At 29.4% G+C, this 21,516-nt stretch overlaps 2 protein-coding genes across 2 annotated transcripts; one reads left to right on the top strand and one right to left on the bottom strand.

Annotated features, from left to right (window-relative positions):
- Positions 1–927: 927 nt before the first annotated feature.
- LOC140674276 (lysophospholipid acyltransferase 7-like) lies at positions 928–7,437 on the bottom strand. The gene is made up of 6 exons (XM_072907700.1): positions 7,154–7,437; positions 3,959–4,230; positions 3,715–3,866; positions 2,961–3,169; positions 2,065–2,386; positions 928–1,238 (listed from the first exon to the last, which is right to left on the bottom strand). Exons 1-6 carry the CDS (start codon positions 7,363–7,365, stop codon positions 1,017–1,019), a joined length of 1,389 nt encoding a protein of 462 aa, XP_072763801.1. The 5' UTR covers positions 7,366–7,437; the 3' UTR covers positions 928–1,016.
- A 1,827-nt stretch (positions 7,438–9,264) lies between these two features.
- On the top strand, positions 9,265–12,667 carry LOC140674042 (protein FAM136A-like). Its single transcript, XM_072907376.1, has 3 exons — positions 9,265–9,477; positions 10,896–11,036; positions 11,858–12,667. The coding sequence occupies exons 1-3, from the start codon at positions 9,394–9,396 to the stop codon at positions 12,056–12,058; spliced, it is 426 nt and encodes a 141-aa protein (XP_072763477.1). The 5' UTR covers positions 9,265–9,393; the 3' UTR covers positions 12,059–12,667.
- Positions 12,668–21,516: the final 8,849 nt, after the last annotated feature.

The raw sequence follows: 21,516 nt of genomic DNA, 5'->3' as shown, positions 1-21,516 counted from the left end.
TCACATAAGATATCCAAACATCTATTACAGTGTAACATCGTACTTTGTTTTAGAATCTCACCAAGTTCCTATCGGTTTTTAGATTTTAAAAAAGTATTTTTACATTTCTGCAGGGCACTAGCACGATAATCTATATAAATTTTAGGCGCCGGTTGATAGGCAAAAATCGCTACTTTTTACCGGCCCTCCTTTTTTTCCAGTTTTATGCCTAATAAGATGTGGAGTCATTTATTCATCATATTGAGATCATTTACATCATTAAGCTTTATGGATAGTATAATGTATTCCCAATTTTTTCTTTAATTTTTTATTTTTAGAGACCCTTAAGAGTAATATATATATAATTAATTCAAGAGAATGACATAATTAATCGATATTAAAAACTACAAGATCTGTAAAAGAATAATTATATAACAGAAAATATAAAATAAAATATTGAACATCGGTAATAATAATAGGTAGAGATAAACTATATCGTTTTTCAATTAAGACTTTTATTTCTTCTAGTATAGCTACATATATTTTTTATATTATGATATTGGGTCTGAGAAACTACGTAATCTTTTTTTTTGTAAAATATGTCGAAATATCATACAGAATTATAAAAAAGTATATTTTTGGTACATTTTATTAATCTACTACAGAATACTAATTTATTTTAAGAAAAAATTTTGTACGATTTTTCGCTTCGGATATTATAATTTAATATAATTGCAGTCAGGGAGAAGCTTAATGTCCAATTCAAGTGTTGTGTTTTACAAAAAAATACATATTTAATTTTATAAAATTGTTTATGAATGTAAGAGGAGATTGTACAAAAAAGGTAATGTCTATGGAAAAATTAGTATTCAAAAACTACACCAGGCTTAATGTTATAAAAGATTGCATTAATATATTTGACATTAAAAAAAATAAAGGATGTCTAAATCTCAAGATATTCTGTATTTTATTTTGCACTAGTATAGAAATCTTCGTCTTAAAATAAATGTACCTTTAAAATAAAAGAACGACAAAATTTATTTGTTTTTATACTCTTCTGTTTGTTGTCGTTTAAGAAGATAAGGCTTCAAAAATCGTGCGAGCAGATAAAGTACAAGTCCTAAGATATGTCCGGAGAAATACAGATTCTTGTAAAAGTGTATTATTTCTTGGAAGCGCAGCAATTGGAAGGGCACGCCAAGATATGCCATGCACGTGAGTTTTGTCCACCAAAGGAAGAATCCCCAAGCTTTTCTAGCCTGTATTTTTATGAGAACAACATAAATATGTATATTAATTTTGTAATATTAAAAATGTAAAAAAGTTGTATGTGTTTTATTACTTAGAAATATATTCATAAATTTAATTTGTAAGGTTTAAGAAATGTTGCATTGCAAAAAATTATTACAAAAAATTATAGCATTGCAATGACTTATATAAAAAATATTGCTTAAAAAAAATCCTTTTACTAATTATTATTTGTAACATTTACGATACAAAGTTATCTTTTTAATATAATTATTTTATATCTTTTATATTATTTTATTTATCACTTTGTATCAACAAATGTTTTAAATAAATAGTAAAAAGGATTTTTTAAAACAATGTTTTTTACACATAATATATAGTATGTATGTATAATGTCATTGTATTATGATCTAACAACAAACTATACATATAATACATATAGAATGAGGAAAAAGGAAAAAAGCATTGATATTTGCGAAAACACTGTAGAATTTTAAAAATAAATCATCAATAATAAAGAAGTTGTAAGGTTCTTTTAAGCATCGTATTATATGATAATTTTACACGATCTTGACAATGCTAAATCATATATAATTGCCATGTAATATGTTGTTAAAACTTTACAACTTTTTTATATTAAATATTTTGACCTGAAATTCATGGTTTTTAAAATATCTCTCTCTCAGAACATTTCGTTATTTTTTTTCCCCATTTTGTATATCTATATATGTGATAATAAAATAAAATTTACATTTCTATATATTATTGTATTTATAATATATATATATATATATATATATATATATATATATATATATATATATATATATAACTTACAGTTGTGTCTTCTTCATGTTGATTGTAAAATTTAATGCAGATATCTTCAAAAGCTAGATAGAGGGGGACTTGGCAGATGCAAAAATAATAGCCTGCAGCGTAACCGTGCCACAGAGCAGACAGAGTCAATGTAACGACAGTTCTTAAATTTTTATAGGGGAATCTTTTATAAATGCACACAGCCATCCAATATTGTATGCACGTATTCCATATTTTCATTGTATGTCTAACAAGTGGAGAAGACTCAACTTCCCATACGTTCATGTTATGCACCGTTTCGAAATCCTGCATCTCCATTTTCGCTCTTTTATCATCAAACGACCTAATGAATTATTTTTAAATCTATTATATTTCCTTAAGTCAATCTTTGTATTCTGTAAGATGTAAAAAGACACAATATTGTAGAGATTGCCAATGATAATTTAGACTATAATATCTTATTAACAATATAATAACAAGTTAGTAGAAAATTATCTTTTATAGTCAAAATGACTTTATTGATTAGATTTAATTATTTGGTATTGTTATAATAGATATTTTCTGTTTTGATAAATACTTAAAGTGAAGCTGAATAAATATATACTATTATTTTTTTAATATTTTGGGTTATACATGATCACCTAGTAAATATAGTATACAGTTTTATTCTCAATTCTTAAAATGCGTATAATTACGTAAAATATAATTACGTATTTATACAAGTTTCGACTTAATAGAACTTAGACTGCATATAAATAAAGCCAATTAAATTAGCTAATAAAAGGCCAAATTCCTTAAATATCTTGGAAATGAGATTTTTAGTATGTGAAGAAAAAGAGAAAAGAGACAAGCAGAAGAAAAGAGAGAGAGAGAGAGAAAGAAAGAGATATATATGTATGTAAAAAGAATTATCTTACAACTTTTCAACTGTTTTGTAATCGCGTGGACCCAGACCAGCTGCAGATTGACAGCACACTGGGTAAGCCCCTAGTCCTGACATTTGGCAGACGCATTCGGCCAGAACCATACCAATATACATTCTCAATCGAAAACAGGCAAATGTGGGATACATATAAAAAAATTTGTAGAGGAAACTGAGTTCTGCAAATTCTACTGTTTGCGTATACTGAAATTAAAAGAGAAACACCGTTAAACTTCTTACAATTATTATATCGAACTAGCGTAATTCGTAAGAAAGAAAAATAAAGAAGAGTGCATTTGACGAGTTTTGCAAAGATAAAATATAACTTAAAGTTTTTGATTTTGATAAAACAAAATTATTTTGTTTGAGACACACTACAGATAAAATTATATATCTATTTGAAAATATATCTGATTGGAAATAAGAATTTTTTCAATATTATTAAAAGAAATATTAGAAGATTTATTTTTTTTACACAAAATATTAGTAGATTTTGTTTTTTTTGGTATAGTAAAACTCAAAATTATTTTCAAGCCAAAAAATCTGTTATTATATCCTGTTTGTTCTCTTCTTTATATTTTCTAATCAAATAATGAAACAATTCTTATATAAAAAAAAGATAAATAAGAATATGTATGTTATTTTTTACACTGAAACTTAGATTTAATTTTCAACTATTATGAAGTTATATTTTTTAACTCTTTATATTCTAATGTAAATATAAATATAATGAACGTAATGAATATTACGTCGCTGGGAAACAGACGATTCATTATTAAAAACAGCGCGGCAAACGCTACAATCTGTTTCAGTTTGTAATAAGTGAGTGGCCACGGATCAACGTAATCTGAAAATGATCTATGTAGAGAATCCCAATATGTCCTGTAACGATAGTATGGACCTATAAAAATTTTTAATGTAATTTATATTATTATTTAAAACGTTTCCAAACAAGTATAGAGTTCATCTATATTTATTTTTGTTAGCTCTTACCTGTTAAAACACCCATATAACTAAAACTATAGTGTATCACATCCATAAAACCAATTTTCTTGAATGCATCTGAATTTGCTCCTTGAATATCATCGCTTGGCGCTGTAGCCGCTGAATTGATTTCGAACGCTAATCCAGGTAACTTTAACGTAAGTATCATTACAACGAGATTCGTGTGAGTTGGCGGACTCGGTAATCCAAAATAATCACCCAATCGAAAGATCACCAGTAAGTAGAAAAAGGAGAAATAGAAGCTGACTAAATGGCATTTTCTGTAAAATCAAGATTTATCTTAATGAATATTTATTTTGGATTCGACAAAATCTGGATAATTTTTTTTCGTGTATTATTCTGTTAGATTTTAGAATATAAAGATTATCAATCTTTCCTCAAAAATATATTTGTAAATGAAAATGTAAATGTTTCTTTATGAAAATATATTGGCCATGTTTTTTTCTTTATTCCAGATTATTACTGTGCTTAACTGTAAGTTACATGTATTAATTGTTCGATTTTGAGTATTGTACTCACCGATTTTGAAATGTTTTACTTAAATATGTATCTTAAGATTCCTCATCATCTATAATTGTCATATATGTAATTAAGCATTAAATTTTAACTGATTCATTGCAAATAAAAATGACTCTGAATAAACAAATTTCAAACTTTAATAAGTCATTAGACTGATGAATAACTTGTTTCCATAAAAAAGTTTATTATTTGCACTAAAAATAAAATTTAGGATACATCTATCTGCCCTAGAGAGTTGGGGCGATTATTACCGGACATCTTGTAGATATGTATAATATTGTTTGCTAAGCGTTTTTAATTAATATTTTAATAATTTCTCGAAAATCACAAAATGGTATAAGACTTTTCTGTTCAGTTTAATGCGCTCTACCTGCTCACGAATGTTGATTCAATCTTTATGGGACACCCTGTATACAGAGAATTATATTGACCATTTTAAATTATTCATAAACTCTTATGTAAAAATGTTTTAAATAAACATTGCATCATATTAAGATAATGTACAGAATATAGTAACCAATTTTTTGCTCACTATCTTGCTTTTTTATTGAGATAGCAATATCATCTTGAGTTTTTTAAATTCATAAATAGATCTTGAGACTTAAGGGGTTATACAAAGAAAATTTTTCTTTATTTAACATTATTTCATAATTTTATAATATACAAGAGATATGATATCTTGTACCAAGTCATACACAGCAATAGCAAGGCCAGTCATAAATTTTGAAAAATCGAAAAATTTTTATCTAAAAGTACAGCTGGAGCTGAGGACTCACTTTATGGGCCTGGAATAGATGACTCTATGTAAGTTGAAAAAAAATTTTATTTTAATTTTACTTGCATTTGAAACTTTAGACGCCTTTTTCTCAGAACTGCTTTTAAGTCTGTGAGCACGATATCTCAAAAACTATTGCACCGATCTTAACGAAATTTTGCATATTTATTTTAGATATAAAAAGCTAGTGCTTGGTCGAAGGATTTTGAAAAATATGGAATTTTTACAAAATGGCGGCAATTTAAAATCAAAGTTATGATTTTCGCTAAAAAAAACCGACCATTTTTTACTTGTAAAATAAGATGTAGTTATTGAAAAATAAAATCCTTCGTTCAAGCACTAGCTTTTTATATTTATATAAAATAAGTATGCAAAATTTCGTTAAGATCGGTGCAATAGTTTTTGAGATATCGTGCTCGCCGACTTAAAAAATGCAATTCTGAGAAAAACGCGTTTAAAGTTTCAAAGGCAAATAAAATTAAAATAAAATTTTTTTCAACTTACATAGAGTCATCTACACCAGGCCCATAAAGTGAGTCCTCAGCTCCAGCTGTACTTTTAGATAAAAATTTTTCGAAAAAATTGATTTTTCAAAATTTATGACTGCCTATTACCCCTTAAGGGGATTCTAAAGTTGTTCTATATTATTGACTAAAATCTAACTTAACATGACAAAATATATTTACTTAATATAAAAGTTTTGCAATTTATACACAGAAAATAAGATAGGTTCCTGCTAGGAATTGCATGAAGGAATATTTGTGAATTTTTGAAAAATGTTGCAGAAAATGTTGTGCAGCGAAATGTTTTTTACTAGGCTTCTCTAAGCTCATTTTTAAAAATTTATAAATATTTTTTCATGCAATTCCTAGTAAGAATCTGTCTTATTTTGTACATATAAATTGCAAAACTTTTAATAAGCAATGTATTCTTACGTTAGGTAAGATTTTGGTAACAGAACAACTTTAGGACTTCCTTAAGTTAAATATATACTTTACTTTTCGAAATTTTATTTATTCTAAAAATTCAACATCTGATTCCTAACTTTGTCTGTGCTGCAAAATCTGCGATCTGATAAAATTTTATCATTTGTAAAAGTTATTGTGCTATCTTGCACAATCCGGCACAATCAAGGAAAATTTGAAAATGTCAAATTTTTAATTCATTTCATCCCTTTTTCTTAAATTTTTATCAATTATTAAGATTATCAAGACTTTTATCATTTGCTTTTACTGTATAATGTACTGTATACTGTAAATGTAGTAAAAAAAATCACAACTTGCAAAAATTGTATAGTTACGTTACAATGTAATTTTGTTTTTTTATTTTTGTAAATTTTTTTACCGTAACAAAGAGATATTGAAGTTTTTCCAACGGCACAACGTGGCACAAGTAGTGCCAATTTAGGAAAAAAGAATTGAACTCAATTGTGAAAAAGTGCGGAGCTAGTGAAAAGTTGTTTTTTATTATTTTTTCGGCTGTTTGAGTTATAAATTTTTTCTTTATGGCATAAATGCAACACAATTGAGAAAAATACAAAGTTCAAAAAGTGCTAGGCTAACTTCACACATGTTATATACAGTCGGACCTCTTATCCTACGACATTTTCGGTCCGGAATCTTCCCCTTAAACCTCTGATCCTACGACAAAAATTTGAGAGTGGGGGTATAATTCCCCTTTCGCGGTCGTAGCATGAGAGGATTTTTTGTCGTAGGATAAGAGGTTTCGTAGCATAAGAGGGTCGTAGGATAAGAAGTCCGACTGTATATAGATTCGTTGCTTTTCGAAATATACATACTTACGTAAAATTTCAGTGGAATCAGTGAACAATACTCTTAAATTTAGCAATCGAACAATTTTAAAGATTAACTTTAAAAATATATTCGTACTTCCATGATAAGTTGGTTATGATAATGGCGTTGATGAGAACAGTAAGGATTGGATGTACGACCGATGATCCTGAAACACAGATCACTAAGGTAAAGCCAAGAATGGTCGCGATCCATTGTTTTGTACGAGATCCTTTTATTGTACGATAAAAATATCCGAACGCTATAGAGAGTAAAAGTAACGACACATATACGACATCGTTCCACAACATTGTTCTTTAAATGTGTAAGCAAGAGAGAAGATAACGAAACTAACAAATATCAACACCGATAATATATTATCAAGGTCAACATCAACAGTGATGGACAAAGTTCGAATTGATATTGGAGACTCCACGCGATGGCAATGTGAAGCTACAGTATATACAGTAGCTCAATTCTCTGTCGATATCTTTAATATTAGCGTAGAGAAAGATAAATTGCATATGCGCGGACTTGATAGGTATGTAACCAATTATGACTAGAGGATTATAGGATTATGACCACTGAACTATAATACTGGAATGGACGTTAATAGCTATCTAAAGACCGATTTCACCAACGTCAATTAACTTTAACCTCGGGTCAAATTATATGTTCATCTTTTTTTCTTGAACTTATCTGAAAGATACAAAAATATAGTTTAACCTAAGATTAAAGTTAATTGACGTTGGTGAAATCGGTCCTAAAAGCTTTTGTTTGAAAACGAGAGAGAGGGTATAATATCTATTACTATCTTTTTTCTTTGTACTTCCTGCACTTGCTCAGTTTCCCTTGATATCATTTAGCCAAAAATAAATTTTTACATTGACTTTTTTTGAAAGTTTTTAATTTTAAACCGTAATGTCACAGTTTAATCAGTTACGACAGTAGACGAAAATCAGGGTCCTGAGTTGCAGTGCGCATGCGCGAAAAATCCAACTAATAATATGACAGCGTTGTTGGTATGAAGCACAGACTTCTATATAATACTAAACTGCTAACTCCTTATGTATAAGGCAGCTCTAATTTTATGTACAAACAAGTATGTATGGCATCCCTTTCTGCGTATGCGCTGTGAAGGCGCGTGTTGCACGCATGTATATACCAAAGAGTAAAAAGAAACAGGAGGGAATGTATCGGTGGTGGGGGCTAGCCAAATCGCTGACGGAAGCCGGCATCTTGAGTGTCTACTTTTTTGACACTTATTAGCATCGTCTGCTGCTGTTCTCAGAGAGACACGCATGCGCGTATTATTTTGCACAATTATTAATTCTAAAAAAAATAGTGAAATAAAATTATGGTGCATTGTCAGGCCTGTGCATAACAACAGAGCGCGAAATTATGGGATAACATTTCATCGATTAATAATTGTTATCAATATAATAACAAGAATTTAAATGTTTTATTTAGATATACTATTTAAAGGACAGTAAACAATGTGTTAAAATTTCAATATTATTAATATATATTATTTTATTTGTTGCATATTAAAATTATATATTTCAATTTAATCTTATTGAGTTGATTTTATTAAAAATATAAAGTATATTCCATATTTATATTTAAAACTTCGTTCTTCCAGCATCTCCGAAAAACCATTCAATTTTGGCGCCCATAAGCAGCCATTTTGAATGTTCACTTTTATGCTGGTATATATAGGCATTTCCGTCCGTTTAGCTCGAGCTATATGCTCCTTCCTGTTTCTTTTTACTCTTTGGTATATACATACTAAGTATGATAGACAAGCTTATATAAAAGATATAAAATAACTGCACATTTGTATCCCATAATTTAATATTTATATTTCTTACTTTTTTTACTAACACGACATGTGTTCTGACAAGAATTAAAGACCGAAAGCAGGTTGGTTAGAAGTACATGTACTGATCATAATGGCGTTGGCACATGTCAGAAAGGGTCACTTTAGGGCGCGTTCGGGGAGACGCTATTAGCGCTAACAGCATCGTTCTATCTTTGTTCAACTTTTAATGAGTAACAAAAACAGAACGACTGTTAGCGCTAATAGTATCTCCCCGAACGCGCCCTTAGTACATAAAATTCGAAGACACTTTTTATATAAGCAAAATCTAGGGAGTTAGCAGTCTAGTATTACATAGAATCTGTGGTGGCGGTACTTTATAATCTAGTGACTTTATCCTGTCGATTCTTACTTTAAAGTTGGTAACTCTGTGTCATATTATTTCGCACGTGTTCACATATTTTATACATTTCACACATTTTGTATACACATTACTCATATAATTTTATAATAAACAAAAATGGAAGGACAGAAAAAAAGAGTAGAAGATCATATGACGAAAATGGTCGAAGAAATTGATAAGACTTATTTACGAAAAATGCAGGTATTTATACCAATCGTGGTGTTAAAAAAAGCATATATTTATAATATAAAACACACAAAATATATATGTTTATAAAATAAAGCATAAATATTATATTTATTATTTATACGTAAATTATTTATTAATTTTACACAGACATATATATAAAAATTGTATACAGAATAATATACAAAATACAAATTTTTTATTGATTTTAATGAAATTTTATTTATGTGCATGATTTAAAATGAAAATTATTGTTTAATATTGTATAAAAATAATAAGCTAATAAAAATATTTTTTAAGGTTAGGAAATATGTTATATATTGATCGAATATGTACCATTTTATATATATATATATAGTTGCAATACATATAATTGTTACTCATATTTTTGTGTTTGTGTCTGTGTATGATCAAATAATTTATATATTTCAATGAATTTATTATATGAATGTATGAAAAATTATATATATTCATATATATATTCCAAAGTAAGAGAAATTTTTGCTTTGCTGAAAAGTAAAAAAAATATGTTATATAAAAGTTAAAATGAAAGATAAATCTTTGCAATATACAGAATATTAGTTTAATTTTTAATAATTTACAGAATATATTTTGTTGCACAGATACATATATTTAAATATTTATGTAAATTTCCTATATATATATATATATATATATATATCTTTTAGTTTTAAGTCTATAAACGTTGTACTGTAGACAAAATATTTTTCTTTAATGAATATTTTTTCTTAAATTCAAAATTTATAATATTGTTATAAAAACTTTAACTCTAAAAATCTTTTTAGAATATATATTTATAATAAATTTATTATCTACAATTTAACTTTATATAATAATAAATTATTATATTAATTTTAAAAAATTAACAAATTAATTATAAATTGTTACATTAATTTTAAATGTAGATACAAATTGAATAATGTGAGTGCTATTAATTTATATTATTTGTTTTACATTTACATAATATTTTCTGTTAAACAAATATTGTCGGTTACATATACACACACATGTGTCTATATATATATATATATATATATATATATATATATATATATATATAGACACATATTATTTAAAATTAAAAAAAAATCTTACCTTATTTTACAATTGATGAGTCTAATTGTAAGATATACTCAAATTGTAAGCAGAAGAAATATATGGGGATCTATTCTTTTGACAGTGACAATTTCAATTATTATGTGCAATTTTAATTATCTTTTTCATATTTTATTTATTTACGAGTATGCAATAATAAGATGTTTTTTTCGAAATAGAAAACAAGATCATCTATATTTTTTCTATGTTTACTTAACATTGAGAAAAATAATCAATAAATAATTAATAATTCTTAGTTTTCAATAGTTTGTATTTTGCATATTTGACATGTAAGCATAAATTACATTTGATTACAGAGAGATATGCACAAATGTGCTGCACAATGTTGCGAAAATGAAACATATAGCATACAAAAAGTTCATAACTGTGTGGACAATTGCAGTTCTTCTTTAAATAAGGCGCAACAATATGTTCAAGGAGAATTTGAACGAGTACAGGTAATAAAATTCAACTTATTTAATTCAACTTACTTTTAAAGTTAATTTGATCATTTAAGTCAGGATTTTATAGCACATGGTTTGCTATGGCTCTCTATGGCTTGCTGTGTAATATATATATATATATATATATACACACACACACACACACGCAGGATGTTTCAGCATAAATAGCCTCTTGTTGTTCTGCTAAATTAAAGCTGAATTAAACTATAACAAATACATAAAATTAATTTTAACTAAACTTTATTGTGAGTATATAATGATTATATGAGTACATAATGACTCTCAAAGTTATTTGCGTAAGAGAATGGAGAGATATATTTTTTTAAATTAATGTAACATTTTGATATAATATTAATGTCATATTTTGATACAATATTAATGTCATATTTTGATACAATAAAATTATTCCAAAGGAATACAGTGATGTATAATTTGATAGAATTATTTTAGAAATTATGAGTTTCTGAAAATTTTGCATCTGGCTACTAACTTTTTACAATATCAACTTTTGATTCCTTCATTGGTAATTGATGTGTCATTTTATTTGCTTCTTCTTAAACATGTTATTACTGTAAAAAATGCATTTTTCATTTTTTAACACCAATAATTTGTGTGCATTTTTCGTTCTTTAACACTAATAATTTGTGTGTTTAATGACTATATACTTATAAGAAAGTTTAGTTAAAATCATTTAATTTTATGTATATTTTTTTATGGTCTACTTGTTTTAGGATATAATAAAGGATAGTTACTTATGTTAGGATACCTTATATATAATAAGTGTGCGTGTATTTAATTTTTTAAATGTTTTCCAGAATCGATTGCAAAGGTGTGTAATGGAGTGCAATGACAATATAAAAGACAAAATAGGACCAAATCCATCACAGATTGAAGTCGATAGGTATAGTGAAGAGTTTGAAAAGTGTGCCATTAAGTGTGTGGATTCTTATTGTGAATTATTACCCTCCTTGGAAAAGACTATGAAGAAGATCCTTAGTAAAAACGAGTTTGCATAGTTTATAATTGAAAAATAAGCTTTAAACATCATGTTTCATTTTTAACATTCTTAATTGAGAATGATTTAGGTTTAGTAACAAAAATATTTGTTTTTCAATTCATAAAGTAACTCTGTGCGTGTATGTGCGTCCGCGTCCGTGTGCGTTGCGTGCGTCGTGCGCGCGCAAACTTAAATTTAATATTTTCATACACACATGAATTGTTACAAATATTATATACATAATTTATTTAATAATGAGTTGTAAAAAAAAAGAAACTTATCTCAGAAGAAAAGTATAATTAATTATCTCAACTCACCATCCGATGTGTGTATGAGAAAGAGAGAGAGAAAGTTTGTGTGTGTAAGAGAGGAATCGTGGATATCATCGCGTGTATTTTATCGCAACAAGCGTAATCACTCGTGTTAGATGACGAGTTACGCCGCCCCTGCCTACCTTCTATACTTGTCCCGTGATTCGGTAACTATTTTTTTCTATAATTTTAAAAGTAAGCTTTGGACAAAATTTTCACATAATGGAAAAATCGTCTCAGAATTTACTCAGAAATACGTTTTTGTAAGGACACCTGGATTGTTCTGAATCACTCTGTATAATATATGTTTGACCTTTTCTTTTTCTTTTTTTTTCATTTTTTTTCCTTTTACATTTATTTTCTTTGTCTCTTTTTTTATATATTTTTACTTACGTTTTCTTCTTACAGTGAATGAAGAATTAATTTTGATTAAATAAACAAAGTGATAGTATATATATATAATATTGTCAAAAAATTATTTTTTTTTAGAAATTCTAGATTATTAAATATATTTCATACTATATACAAATTGGTGGTTTTTATTGATAAGTATACATATATGTAATAAAGATAAGTATGTAATAAAGATGTTACATAAAACTAATATATAATATATATTGTATGTAAATTAATACCTTATATTAAAGTAATAGTACAGTAAGTAACAATACAACAAATAATGGTATACTGTAGGAGTTTACTTGGATGGGAAATTATCCAATATTAGATAATTTTGGATAAATTCCGTATATATCAAAACGTGATGATATATGTATAAGGCCTCGATGTAGATAAGTCAGGATGAATTTAATAAATAGTTTTATATTATAGGTGATTTATTAATTGAAAAGTATAGTACAGCAAGAAACAACAATACAGCGCAATGATTTCCCGAGACTAAATCCTAACGATCTACTATAATAAACGTCTTAAGACCCAGGCATATAAAAAAACTTAAGCAGTAAGATTTAAGACGTAAGCGAATCGACTAATCACGGTCAAGATCTTAAGCAGCCATTTTGAAAGTAGAGCTGGAAATTCCGTATGGTTGAGAATGTTACGTCTTAAGTCTTATGGTTTAAGTTTTTTATGTACCCGGGCCTTTATTAGTATCGTGTCCGACGGAAGAGGGATTGTCATCTCACAATCGATTATGTTTCGAGAACAAGCTCCAATACGTAGCGATGTGCACGCATCAAGTCGGCTACGCACGCGCCATCATCAAATTATATAATGGGTGTATCAAATATCTTGCAATACAAATATAATATATAAAATGTTAATATTATAAGCGTTTTCGTAGTAGTCTTTTATGGTATTAGGATGTTGAAGTAGTCGATAACAATATATTTGCTTAATATAAAAATGCAGTTTACATGTACAAAATAAGATAGGTTCTCAATAGGAATTGCATAAAGGAATAATTGTAAACTTTTGAGCTTAGAAGCTTAGTAAAAAAATATTTCGGTGCACAATATTTTCTGCATCGGTTACACATTGAAATCTTTTGTACTAAGTTTCTAAGCTCATTTCTACAAGTACATTAATATTCATGGAATTTTTAGTTCAGACTTATTTTATTTCGTATGTATAAACTGCAAAACTTTTATATTAAGCAAATATATTACATTAAGTTCGATTTTCTTCGGTATACAAACGATTTTAGTTACGCTCTTTAACCTTAGAACAATATATATGTATTAAAAATTGCGTATATCCACATTATTTGATTAAACAAAATAAAAATAGTAGTTACAAATGAAGAAATTACACGCAATCAGCATTAATTCTATGCTTGATATTTTTCATAAGTTATATCATATATATTTTTACAATGTTCCTTATTATATGCAAGTAAAATAATCAGTATCATAACTTTTAAAAGTAACTTATAAAAAATATAAAAAGTATAAATAATAACAAATGTAATAATTATTGATAAGCTCATTTTGTTAAAACAAATTTAAATAATTAAACTGTAAGCTTCTACAAACTTACTACGGGTATTTTTTTTTATTTATTACATTTAAATCATAACTTAATCAAATACTTAATATAATATAGGACGTTTTGACAATTACTTTTGACAGCCAATAATAAATTAATTTAAAAATTACATACTTAGTCAAATTTACATTAAAAAAAAAACGCTAAAGTGATGTCTGAAATGTTACATTGTTCGCCAGTGTTGTGCGATTATTGTAGACTTTTATTTTTCGTTAAGTCAATCTTGGAGTGCGTAAATTTTTTTGGAATTTGATGTTTGTCTGTTGATTATGTTTAAAATTGTCTTTTATATATTGAATTTTTTTATGTAAATGAGAGATTTAGGCTTACCAAATTCTTTTATTAAATTTCATGTTGTCTCGAAGATTGGCTAACGAACTTTAGGTGATATTATACATTTGTGTTTACAATACTACTGGAAACAATGGGGAAGAAACAATGTTCGACATTTTTTATATATCAACAAACATTGTTGATCTCCACGGATGTTTGTAATATTTCAAAAAGACAACTAAGAAATTGTTTTAAGCTAGACTATTTAATATTGAGAAATACATCTGATGTAAAATGAATCGCATTCTTCTATTATATTTAAACTATTCTTTTGTTATTTTATGTAAATGGTTTTTGCAATTAATCTTTTATATTTTATAATAATACGATTCATGATCCAGTATTTTTATATTATACTGATCAAAATTGTGTTTTTTTTCTAATATATGTTGCGATATGACTGTTAATTTCGAGTTCTGTTGTTTGATGTTTCTGTTATTTTTATGCTCTTTAATTCTTGTTTTTAGCTGTCTCTTTGTCTGCCCCATATACGAGATATCACAATCTTTATATTGTGTTTAATATGTGATATTATTGTTATTTTGGTGTTATATCTTTGTAAACCTTTATGAATATTTATCGAGACGGTCGAAACATTTGTATCCCATAGTTGAGTGTTTTTAAACGCTTTAAGCCCATTCTACAATAGACGCAAGTCGCATGTCGTATGTCACAACGTAAGCGATAGTCCAATGAAAAAATTTCTTTTTCGAAAACGAAATTTCCTTATTGGACCATCGCTTACGTTGCGACATACGACATACAACTTGCGTCTATTGTAGAATTGGCTTTATACACAAACGCGGAAAGATTTTTTATACATATATGTATGGGATTGCTATGAATTTTCTATTATCTAATGTCTTTTCAATGTTGTCTTTTTTTGTATGATTGAGTTTTAATTTTGTATTTATATTAATTGTTTTATTCTATTATGTACATGATGGAAAATAAATTATTGTTACTGAGCGTCGGATCGTCGTGCTTACCAGGGCGAACGATTTACCAAGGATTCCTTGAGGTTCATCAGAAACGGACGAATTATCTGGCCGTTTTTTTATCGATTCGTCCGAGCAGCTAAAGTTCTCGAAGAGTTCCTCGATTGCTCTTTGTTGGCTTATCGTGCAGATCGCCTTTGCATAATTGTCTTTACTTCTTATTAATTTAGGTTCTTCTTATGGGACCGGGAACATGGCATCGCAGATTGTACAACCAATAGTATAGAATGACAATGCGTTCGGTGACGTTAGCGTAAGCGGTGGAGTCCTTAAATGCTTGTACCCGGGGTACAAGATCTCGATTCATGGGTCTCATCATAGATCGGATGATATTAGATGAAGGGGGGAGGGGTTCGATATCCTGCAGGATTTTTCCTGATAGAGTCGGGATCCTTTTCAAGTACTTAAATCCTGGACGTTGACGTGTCTATGTCACCTCAAAGGGCCACAACAATGGGTAAGATAATATTCCGCACGTCCATCGAGCCGCTGTACTTTAATTTGACGTTGAACACATTTGCCTTATCTGACAACGGTCGATTTCATTTTTATACCTGGTCATTGATATGGAATCACTAGTTCAATCGATGCAGGTTGTAGTGCTTCTAATGCTGGAAAGCACTTCTTATATCGGAAACCAGGTTGATTCACACTATCTCGAATGCCTCCTCCAGTAGTTTATGTCTGGACTGGCGGCCGGTACCAGTAGTCTCCAATTTTCGGAAAGCGGTCGTGTTAGTTCTCGCCTGTAGTTTAGGTAGGAGAGTAAGTATCTCATTGCTTTGAGTTATGGAGTGTTCACCACAAATTGGAAAGCCGCGATACATTTGTCTTAATGTCTTCCGACGTATTGAGCAACTTCTTCACGATACAATTAGCCCGTTCTATTGGGTTACAGTGAGCTGCGTATACGGACGACGTCCGATGCTAGATCTCAAATGTTGCCCTGGCTTTAAACTGATGAGAGGATAGCTGGATTCTCTTACTTCTCTTAAGATTTTCTTACCTACAGCAGGAAAATCTTTTCATTGCCGGTAATTTTTTCCTGTCACACTAAATTCCGTAAGACTGACGGTCTTTAATAGTATCTCGTCGGTGACCGAGGCAAGGATTCCATAAGTTGATCGCAACTAATTATTAGGATGCGATCATAACGGTCATCTAAGGTCTCTGTTGTGACTAGACTAGACCTCTTTGGGTGATGTTTCGCAGAATTTTAAATCGTGTAGCAGATAAACAATTTTCTTTGGAGTCTGTATTCGAAGCAGGTCTGACTTTTACTTCAGAGGAGTCGTTTATATAACCGGCAGTTGCTTTCGGCCGTCGCATAGCACTGGTCTCAGATGTTCGTGATGAAGTGTCAATCATCTGTTTTAATTTTTCTTCTATTGGATGTCGAAGTCTTGCTGTAATTCGAACATCCAGCCCCTCCAATCGGTGCCTCTAGATGTTGTAATCAACGGAAGACCTAGTGGTCAGACTTTAAGATAAACCGGTATTTGTCTAAGTAATCTCGCATTCGGCGAATCTTCCACATGACGGCTAGGCGTTTTAATTCAATAGCGCTGTAGTTGGTTTCTGTGCTATTGAGCGTGCGATTGACGTACACGAGGACGTGTTCTCCTTCATTCAGTCTTTGCGTGAGAAACTAGTGTTGGTTTGGAGAATGAACAGCTGTGAGAAGTTTTGATAAGCGAGAATGAGCAAGGTGGTCAGGGCCACTTTGAGTTGGTTCGAAGCGGTTTTTGCGGCGATAGTTTAGATCCATCGTACAGTTTTCTTCGTAAGCTTCGTAGTGGCGCGGTGATGGCTGAGAAATTTACGATGGATCGACGATAGGACGCAATCTCCAAGAACTGTGGGATTTTTTAAAACAAGTGAATTGGCTAATTTGTTATTGCATTGATCTTTCCTGAATCGGTCTGAATCTCGAATTGATTGATGATATGACCGAGATACTTAAGGTTAGCCCGACAGAAGTGGTATCTCTCCGGGTTTAATCTGAGTCGTGCATTACTGAGGTAATACGGAATACTTTCGCAAGGTGTCGTCAGGGTCCTCAAACGTAACGACGACGATATCGTCCAGATAAGAAGTGAAGTTTTAGTTCTGGAATATGCGAAGTTCAGCTGTTGGAACATGGCTCGACTCATGGTCTTACTCAAGACTCGACTTTTTAGAATTCATTGAATCGCGGCTGTTCACGCTGTGTCTTAATTTCGTGATAACTAAGTTTAGTTAATAAGTTGATCCATTCGTTTATAAGTCAATGAGTGTTTCCACTGGTCAAATCCTCTTTCGGATGCTCTGTGATGGTTTATTGTATTCGATGCATCGGATCGGTCCATCAATGCTAAGATTTGGGCATTGATGGAAAACTTAAACTCGATCGTGATTCAGCTTGATTTATGAAATAGCTTTACTTCTTTATTTATAAGTAGCAGCGTAGTGTCCAAGCGTGATTTTCATAGACGCGGTGAGTTATCAAGCGAGCGTGGTGCCGGTAGTCTTACAAAATAGCGGATAGACAATGCATTCCCGGCGCAAACGAGTTTATATAACTTAACAAACAATACTGAGCGCGGAAGACGCAAGTGACCTTATAATATACTAACGCGGAACGTGCGAACAATATATATAATTTACTTAGCGCGGAAAGCGCAAACGACTTACAAACTGCTAAGTGCAGAAAGCGCGACAAACTTATTATATTAAACTTTAAATAAGCTAGACAATATTGAGTGCGGAAGGTGCAAATAAACTTACAAACTATTAAGTGCGAGAGGCACGAACGAACTTACTAACTAGTAAGCCAACCGGATCCTTCTTTATTTTTTTATTCCTCATTGAGTATTAGCGTTCGAAGATGGACAGATTAGTTGATCGTTTGGAAATGGACGGATTCGCTGATTGTCTGAAAACGTATGGTTTCGGATGCTAGGGCGTAAAGACTGAACATGAGAACCGCAGACCGAGAACATTTAGTCTTGTCGATGACATTTTTCGCCCTAGTAAGGAAGTAGGACTCAGATACCAAAAATGCTTGTCGATCGGTAAACACACGGGAGCCAGAGATGGGATCGAGAGCACTCCGCTGTATAGACGAGAACGTTTGGAATGACACAAGTCAGGACATTGAAGAGTTCTTGAGGCAGGAATAGGATCAGGACTGGAGCTGGTCGTGAGTGTTTTGGCCGAAGTGATTTTTATATCTGCGGCTGGTTTCTCACTCGCGCCGTATCGCGTAGTGAGATTGGTACTGATAGTACAGTCGGACCTCTTATTCTACGACATTTTCGGTCCGAAATCTTCCCCTTAAACCTCTGATTTTACGACAAAAATTTGAGAGTGGGGGTATAATTCCTCTTTCGCGGTCGTAGCATGAGAGGATTTTTTGTCGTAGGATAAAAGGTTTCGTAGCATAAGAGGGTCGTAGGATAAGAGGTCCGACTGTAAGATAAAAATGTTGGTCAAAAGGCACTGAGCTTTATAGGTCAAAGCAGGTGTTTCCGAGAAGTTGATGTGCCCATATCGTTATAAAATGATAATAATGAAATTAAAATAAAATTAATATTTTATATAAATTAATAATTGATCGAATTGAATTTATTGAATTGAAATAAAAGAATGTTAACCATTTAATTGTTTAGATTAAATTAATAAAAAAATCTTGTTAAAAGTTTTGATTTTAAAACTATAATATATATACTATATACATATATACATAGGTAAGTAAATTTAGAAATTTTTAGTTGGTATAATAGAAAATTTTCAAATTTTAAAATATTAAAAAATTATTTTAATAAGCAAGATAATAATATAGCTGATTATAGAAATTATAAGATTTCTTAAAGATGAGTAAAAGCATTGTATAAATATGTTTTGTCTTTGATTATATCAGCAACGTATTTAAAAAAATTTTGCGAATTCGAAAATTTTGATTTTAATGAATTGTACATGTAGGAGGGTAAATCAATGAATTTAAAAATTTTCAATTTTTATTTGCCACTTAAAAATAATTTTAAAGGCGTTATCTTTCATACATAGAGTGGCTTTTTGTATTTTTTAAATATATCTCGTAAATTATTCGAGATATTAAAAAATATATTACAGAAATTTTTTTTTATAATACAAATATTTGTATTTAACCACATTAGTAAAATTAAAAAAAAATAATTTTTTTCATTTTTCCAAAATTTTTGTTCAATAATTATTTTAAAAAAATTTTATTAATGTGTTAAATAAGAGGTGTTTTTTATTACAAAACTTTTGTATAAAACATTTTTGATATTTTCAATAATTTTTGAGATATATCGAGAAAAGTCGCTGTACATAATATAAGGGATGGTTTTATCCTTTCATCATTTTTTGGGCCTTAACTGAAAGTTTCTAAATTGATCTATTCATTTCTATAAAATAATCTATTTTATTCCTACATATGTAAAAAGTTTATTAAAATCAGAATTTTCAAGGTTGCAAAGTTTTTTGTTAGTAAAAATAGCATTTGGTATGCTCGATAATAGAAACTTATATGTTCTCTAATTGCAAAGAAAAATATAAATTATGTCGTACAGAATATATATGGATTTGATAGTATTTTTCATATTTTAGCCTTTGCAAGTATATTGTTACGTCCGTTTCTGTATTTCTGTATCGCGGTGTGTTTCCGCTCGATACAATGAAAGAAGATCATCTCTCAGACGACGCGAGAGTCTTTTTTTAGATAAACCAGAGATCCGTGACAGCCGTCAAGTTGTGCGAACGCGTCTTTAGCGGTTCCGCGATATATTGTGTTATTATAGTATAATTCTGTGTTTTATCAAAGTTCTTGTTATTTCTAAGAGTGCTTAGTTATTCTGCGAGCATCAGTTGCGTCGCGCTAGAGTTTCGATCTTTCGTTTTGCAGACGTAATAATACATATTATAATTCGTTTGATCAAGTAATCAAATCGAGTTCCACAAAAACCCCCTTCGAAATTTTTAAATTATTTTTTAAAATAGGTTTAAGCAAATTAATTTATAAGAAAAAAGCAGAATTATTACGTGAACATTTTACATGCAAAAATATACGTGGAATAATAGTTATTGATATAATTTGTTACTTTTGCGTACACTTATTCAAAGAAGACTTCAGTTACTAAATAAAATTGCATAAAATGTAAAAATGTTTTTAAATATAAAAGAATCATGTTATCAATTAATATTGATACGTTGAAACAGTTTGGACAAAAATTACAAAATGCAACAGACGAATATATTCATGTTAAACAAAAATTATAAAAAATATAGCAGTAATATTAATACAACATAGAATACGGAAATATAATATTTATTGAAACTACGAATGGAACAGATCATAAATTTAAAAATTATGTGCAACTTTGAAAATATAAATTTAATATTAAATAGGGCACGATATAAATCAGCGGGAGTAATTAATTATAAAAGAGGTATAACAATGACATCTGTAGGACACTACACTACATTTGTAAAAAATAATGATGCAATTTGATGACTTGTGTAAAAAATCAATTCATGTTGTTATGAATGATATAGAGATAAACCCACGAATATGCTTATACATAAAAACTTAAATGCCAATTCAACGACTTTGCCCCGATTTTTTCTCTAAAGTCTACGTTTTTAGGAAGTAAAGAGAAGTTTATTAGAATCTCAAGTACAGAGATTTAGTTTATATTACTTGGTATAAGACCAAGAAGTTTTCATGTTATGTGCATAAGTAATCGGTTTCATGGAAAAATTTTATTTCTATGAAATAGATGCACTATCATCCAGCATTTGGCTTTTAATGATTCACGAAATTTTAA

Source organism: Anoplolepis gracilipes, chromosome 15 (assembly GCF_047496725.1).
Source record: "Anoplolepis gracilipes chromosome 15, ASM4749672v1, whole genome shotgun sequence".
NCBI lineage: Eukaryota > Metazoa > Arthropoda > Insecta > Hymenoptera > Formicidae > Anoplolepis > Anoplolepis gracilipes.
Note: the sequence above shows the minus strand (reverse complement) of the source record. Positions and strands in the feature narration are given on the sequence as shown.